The following is a 6,134-nucleotide window of genomic DNA, read 5'->3' as shown; positions in this document are numbered from 1 at the left end:
CTGTGGCAGATCCTTGAGCCCCCTGGACCTGTTCGGATGAGGCCCCCCTCTGCACCCCTCCCCTCCTTCTACGTCCTTCTCCAAATCCCACCCCATGCCACCAACTTCTCCACCACCCCACACAGAGTCCGAGTTTCCAAATGCGGCCCACAGGGGGCGCTTGCAACCCGAGAGCTTTGGGGGAGCCACTAGCTGGGAGGACAGGCCCGTGAGCCTGCCCTTGCGCTGCCACCAGCTCTACAGAGCGATAAAGGGTCCTGTCTCCAAGGAAGCGGAATGCCCAAAAGTAGTCTGCGCTCCGGTGGGTGAAACCCCTGCCCTCCCTGGCTTTCTCCAACCGGGTCTTCCCCTACTGTTCTCTAGGTCAAGTTCAATCCGGCTGGTTCCTCAGCCTCCTATCCCAAAGCTGCAATTGGCCCGCCCCGGGCACTCGGCTCCGCCCCCTGAGCTGCGATTGGTCGGCGAGCGGGACCCCGCCCCATTTTCCTGGAAAGTTCTTGGAAATCTGTCAAAGGTGTTTCCTTTAGCTGCCCTCAGCACCGCCCTGGGGAGCGGGCGCCCCCGCCCACACCCCTCCCCCGCCCCGCTGCACAGCCGGCGGTTCTAGGAAGACGTCGCTTCCGGGAAGGGTTGGGACACAGAGGACAAAAGATTAGGCGGCTCGCCCCGCCCCGCCCTCCCGGCCCGCCCCCCGCGCCCTCCCGGCGCGCCCGCGCCGTCGCCGCTCAGTCCCAGCCTGCAGCCTGTGCGCCAAGGGAGCTTCCCCTGCGAGGGATCCCTGCGCCCACTGGCTCGCTCCAGCCGCCGCAGTCCGGCCGAGCCCCAGCTCCGGAACTGCCGCTGCCGCTGCCGCTGCCGGGACATGGTCCTCTGCGTTCAGGGGTAAGTGCGGCTCGCCGCCCAGCGCCCGGCGTCTGCGCGGGGCTTTCGGGATAGTACCGCCTCGTGCTCGCTGCCGGCCAGTAAAAAGGCTGGACGGGCCGGAGATGACTGAGTGCGGAAGGAGCTCGGGGTGACGACAGGGAGCGGTGACAACACCGCCACTACCTCTCCTCGCACTGTGGGTAGTGAAACTGGGGGTCGGCTGACCTCGGGAGGAACACAGGGCAGCCTAACCCTGGGTTCTGGCTGGAGCGGTTGAACGCCAGGGAAGCGTGTCCTCTAAGACGTGGCTCACCTGCCCAGACCCCCTTCTGGGCCCATAGCTCTATACCCTAGCCTGCAGGCCGTAGGGCCTATCGGTGACCTTGGGTTAGCCCCTGCCCCGCTCTGTCCCATCATCCACCCTTCTGCCATGGGCTAGCGACTAGGCTTTTCTTGGGAAGCCAGCCTGAGATCCATGGCTCCCCCCAGGTTGGCACCTGCTGGCCAGCAGCTCTTGGAAGAGCCTGAGTTTGGCCTGATTTAACTGTGGTACCCCCACAGTTGCGTCACCCCTCCTCTCAACCCGGTCTGGGATCCCATTGTGAGCACTTGGCTCCTGCCTCCCTTCTCCAGCTTTCCCCCAAACACTGGGGTGGGGTGGGGGCTGATAAGAAGAGTCTTGGCCTCAGCTGAACATTCTTCCATACATTCCTTCCGCCTTAGCACCCCCTTCAACCAATAGGTCTGATGCTCTCCGGACTGATCTGACAGGAACTCAGAAAGCTCCAGGGAGAGAGAAAGGAGAGATGACTGAGTGAGCACGGGGTGGCCCAGTGGGTGGAAGGTGGGGCAAGGCTGAAGTGCCCATTGCCCTGAGCAGTCCTGTTTCCAAGGAGGGAAGCAGGAGGAGCTAGGAAGACTGTACTACTGTATACTTCTCCCTGATGGTCTCCCGCATCTCCCTCCTCTGAATTTTGAGACTCCCGAACACCCCCACACCCTTGTTCTCAGGACCCCTCCCCAATTCTGGGATTCCACATTCTCCACAGGGCCGGTGTTTGGTGTCAGAGACCAAGATTTTTTTTTTTTTTTAAGATTTTATTTATTTGACACAGAGAGACAGCAAGAGAGGGAACACAAGCAGGGGGTGGTGGGAGAGGGAGAAGCAGGCTTCTCATTGAGCAGGGAACCCAATGTGGTATCCCTGGGATCCTGGGATCATGACCTGAGCTGAAGGCAGACTCTTAATGACTGAGCCACCTAGGTGCCCCAGGGAGCAAGATTTTTAAGACCTCCACATATACAGCCACAGTCCATCTGGTGCCCTCCCCAGGTAGGTTTGGGCTGCTGGCTTTGTTGGAGGCGCCCACCCTCAGGGCTGAGTATGCTCCACTGGCATGTGTCCCCATTCAGGACTCACAGGCTGGGCTCCGCAACAGGCACACACACGTACAGGCCACCCACACCTAGAGCACACCCGCTGTCGCCCCCGCTATGGCGATGACAGCTGTGGACACACCCCTCTTCAGATACAGTCATTCACCGGGAGCTTGTCATTCACCAGGAGACCAATAGGGCTGTTCACACACCCAGAAACCATGTTGACCCTAGAGGTGCCCACACCCACAAGTGCCTTGCTAAAATGTCAGGACAGGGCCACCACTGGAGGTTCTGGCCTGAGTGGCTAGCCTGAGCTGAGTTGGGGGACCCAGCAGGCAGTCCTCCAGCTGGTTCCTTGGAGCTTGGCCTCTGGCTCCCCTAGTAGGATTCCAGAGCTCCCGTAAGGTACCCAGAGTGGGTGTGGGTAAGTACGCAGACTGTGGTAGGCCGAGACTGTTGTCTCGGCCCGGATGGAGCACCTTCCCTCCGCTCCTTCCTTTGGCCTGACAGACTCAGCTCAGGAACAGGCAGACCTTGACTCCCCCATGACACGCTTTGCTTTTATGACTTCGGGTTATAAGTTCTCCTTGAAGGCAAAGCCCATGGTTTTGTTATCTCGGTGTCCTGAGGCCCAGCAGGGGACCAGACCCAGGACTGAGGCCTGAGGAGTGAGGAAGGACCAGCAGTCTCTTATTGGGAGCCAGAGCCCATGCCCCTTACTCCCAGGAAGCCCCAGGATAACCATGCTGGGTGGCCTTCCCCTAGAGAAAGGCCACTGCTAAGATTGGGGCTGGCTCGGCAGCCCAACTCTTGTCACCAGAGAACACGGTATAGCCAAACCCGTCAGGATCTAGTCTGGGAGTACCCCTCATTAGAGGGTGGAGAAGCTGAATAGCAAGGTTTGCATAAGATCAGAAAGCCTAGTAGGGCTGGCTTGCCAGGGTGGGATCTGTAACATGGAATGACTACGTTGCCCCGTCTTGGGAGCTTATGTTTGTGGGAGGTGGAACTTGCCAGTGTCCATCCCAGACCCTCAGCTGGGAGGAGGAAGAAATGGGATGGGAGTCTGACCTGTTTGGGGAGATTGTTCCCACCTCTCAGCCCTGGCCAGTTTGGACTGAGTTCTCCCCGACAGGTACTCTTGTCAGGCATCCTGCCATAATTTGGGGGCCTCTGGAGCACCCCACGAAGGTTCAGGCCATGGTTCAAGCAGGACCAGTGCTGTGTAATCAGCCCACAGGGCACCAATGTGAGGCTTCTTTACACTGGATCCTACTGCTGGCGGGGACACCAGTTTCCCATTCTGAGCTAGAAATGCCTCTAAGGACTGATCTGTGTTTTGGGTTGGTGCACAATAGAGAGTTCAATTACTGTTCAATAAATGCAAGAAGGCAGAGGAGGCTCTTTCAAAAATGAATCTCCATGTGGGGGGAAGCCATCAAGGAGGCTTTTGTGCTGACAGCTGGGAGGCGGTGTGCTGACATCATTGAGCCCATGAGTGGGCAGAGGGGGGAACCGAGATGGACGGGCCAGAAGTCATGTAGCCGGCCCCGGGCGCAAAGGATCTCTGGAAGCAGGGTGAGCACAGGGCCTCCACTCACTGCCAATCCCCTCTTTTCTAGGCCTTGTTCTTTGCTGGCTGTGGAGCGGATCGGGCAGCGGCCCCTGTGGGCCCAATCCCTGGAGCTGCCCGAACCAGCTATGCAGCCTTTGCCTGCTGGGGCCTTTCTGGAGGAAGTGGCAGAGGAGACCCCAGCCCAGCCGGAGAGTGAGCCCAAGGTGCTGGACCCAGAGGAGGACCTGCTGTGCATAGCCAAGACCTTCTCTTACCTCCGGGAATCTGGTGAGTTCGAGGAAAGAAGCAGGCCTTGTTCTGGGAAGTCCAGTGGGGAAAGCTTAGCTCTATCTGTTGAGTCTCCCTGCCCTGGAGAGTCTGATGGGTAAGGGGCAGTGTTCCCCATGGAAGCATAATGGGGGAGGCGGAGTCCTCCCCTGCTTTGCGCCCCCAGCTGAATGCCTCTGTGACCAGGCTCTCTGCCCCCTCTCCACTTGCCTAGGCTGGTACTGGGGTTCCATTACGGCCAGCGAGGCCCGGCAACACCTGCAGAAGATGCCAGAAGGCACATTCCTTGTCCGCGACAGCACCCACCCCAGCTACCTCTTCACCCTGTCGGTCAAAACCACCCGAGGCCCCACCAATGTGCGCATCGAGTACGCCGACTCCAGCTTCCGCCTGGACTCCAACTGCCTGTCCAGGCCACGCATCCTGGCCTTCCCCGACGTGGTCAGCCTGGTGCAGCACTATGTGGCCTCCTGTGCAGCTGACCCCCGGAGCGACAGCCCCGACCCTGCGCCCACCCCAGCCCCGCCTACCCCGAAGGAGGATGTGCCTGGTGACCCAGCGCTGCCCGTGCCCACAGTCACGGCCGTGCACCTGAAGCTGGTACAGCCATTCGTGCGCCGAAGCAGCGCCCGCAGCCTGCAGCATCTGTGCCGCCTCGTCATCAACCGCCTGGTGGCTGACGTGGACTGCCTGCCGCTGCCCCGGCGCATGGCCGACTACCTCCGGCAGTACCCCTTCCAGCTCTGACCTGCCAGTGCGGCTGCCGGGCCTCATCCGGCCATACCCTGGAGGGGACGGTAGCCCCAGCTGGACTTGGGCTCCCGTCATCCCTCCTCAGGTCACCCGGTGTCTGTGTGCAGCACCTGACCAACTGGACCAGGAAGAGTCAGCAGGAACAAGGCTACAGGGGTGGGGGATGTCTGGAAAAGCGTCTCACAACCTAGAAGTCAGCCCCCACCCCAGCCCCCATGTGGCTGGGGTGAGCCATGGGTCAGAAGAGAGGGAGACAGGCAGGACCTGTCTCATCCTGTGGGCTGAGCCCAGGCCCCCACTTGCCTGCTATGGCCTCCTGAACTATGTAGACTTTGCCGGCCCTGGTTTCTCAGTCCACAGGGGTAGGGCGGGCCCCCTCCTTCCAGCCACCCTGTCTCAGGGCAGATGGTGGCTAGAGGAACTGAGGTTGGCAGTGACGGTCCCCCCAGTGGGGGAATAGGCCAGACTGGGGGACTGCCAAGTTATACAGTATTTATTTATTTATTCTCCTTGGGTTGGTCTCAAGCTGAGCCAACCCCACGTCTCTGCCCTGAGCCCCAAGTGCTCTCGAGACCCCAGCTCTGCCCCAGCTTCTCTGGTTCTTCCTTGTGGAGAGCCTCACCCTGAGACCTGTTGCTGGACCCAAGGCAGTTCTGGATATCCTGGCGCTGACCCACCCACCTGTGAATGTGCCCCCCGCCTTCTGCTGTGGAAGGGTAGATAAATGGACAAGAAAATAGGAGCCCGAGTGTCAGTGCCCAGCAGAGCCCACCTCTCCCCACCCCTGCAGGGCAGAGCCCTACCTGCACAGAGCTGGTCTGGCTGGGCCACGGGCCTGCGGGAGCGCGCAGGTCGCCCCAGGTCTGCTGGGCCCACTTCCTGCCTGGGAAGGCACCTGCACGTGAGAGGGAAAGGCCTACATATCTGATAAAGACTTTATCAAATAATTATTATAACAAGCAGAACCCAGTTTGGTAGTCTTTTTTCTTCTACTGATTTTTCTGTATTGACAATAAAATTGTACTTTTCATTTAAGGAGCCCTGCATGGGTCCTCTTTTGAGTTCTTATACAGTTTGTCCCCTTTGATGATATTATTTGCCACTTTACATCTGGATCAGCTGGGGCCCAGCAACCTTGTGTAGCTAAGCAGTCCTGCTAGGGAACCCCCTAAAGGGTAGAGGGGAACAGGGAGCAGCCTTTCTCTCTCACTACTTGTTGCTCCCCTTGGAGGATGGGAAGCAGGAGGTTGAAGGCCAGCTGGACTGCCTGCAGGGTCACTGACCAGGCTGCTGC

The 6,134-nt window shown here is 59.5% G+C and overlaps 1 protein-coding gene across 1 annotated transcript; it reads left to right on the top strand.

Annotated features, from left to right (window-relative positions):
- Positions 1 to 703: 703 nt before the first annotated feature.
- On the top strand, positions 704 to 5,875 carry CISH (cytokine inducible SH2 containing protein). Its single transcript, XM_059161013.1, has 3 exons — positions 704 to 882; positions 3,867 to 4,087; positions 4,302 to 5,875. Exons 1-3 carry the CDS (start codon positions 863 to 865, stop codon positions 4,832 to 4,834), a joined length of 774 nt encoding a protein of 257 aa, XP_059016996.1. The 5' UTR covers positions 704 to 862; the 3' UTR covers positions 4,835 to 5,875.
- The last annotated feature ends 259 nt before the right edge of the window (positions 5,876 to 6,134 follow it).

Source organism: Mustela lutreola, chromosome 2 (assembly GCF_030435805.1).
Source record: "Mustela lutreola isolate mMusLut2 chromosome 2, mMusLut2.pri, whole genome shotgun sequence".
Lineage (NCBI taxonomy): Eukaryota > Metazoa > Chordata > Mammalia > Carnivora > Mustelidae > Mustela > Mustela lutreola.
The sequence above is the reverse complement of the archived record's forward strand: the minus strand, read 5'-3'. Positions and strand labels throughout refer to the sequence as shown.

What these genes read in the sequence shown, in the direction of transcription:
- CISH (XM_059161013.1), top strand. Translation starts at nt 863, where the DNA reads ATGGTCCTCTGCGTTCAGGG. An exon ending in ATGGTCCTCTGCGTTCAGGG is followed by an intron (nt 883 to 3,866) that starts GTAAGTGCGGCT and finishes CCTCTTTTCTAG; the next exon opens with GCCTTGTTCTTTGCTGGCTG. An exon ending in CTCTTACCTCCGGGAATCTG is followed by an intron (nt 4,088 to 4,301) that starts GTGAGTTCGAGG and finishes CCACTTGCCTAG; the next exon opens with GCTGGTACTGGGGTTCCATT.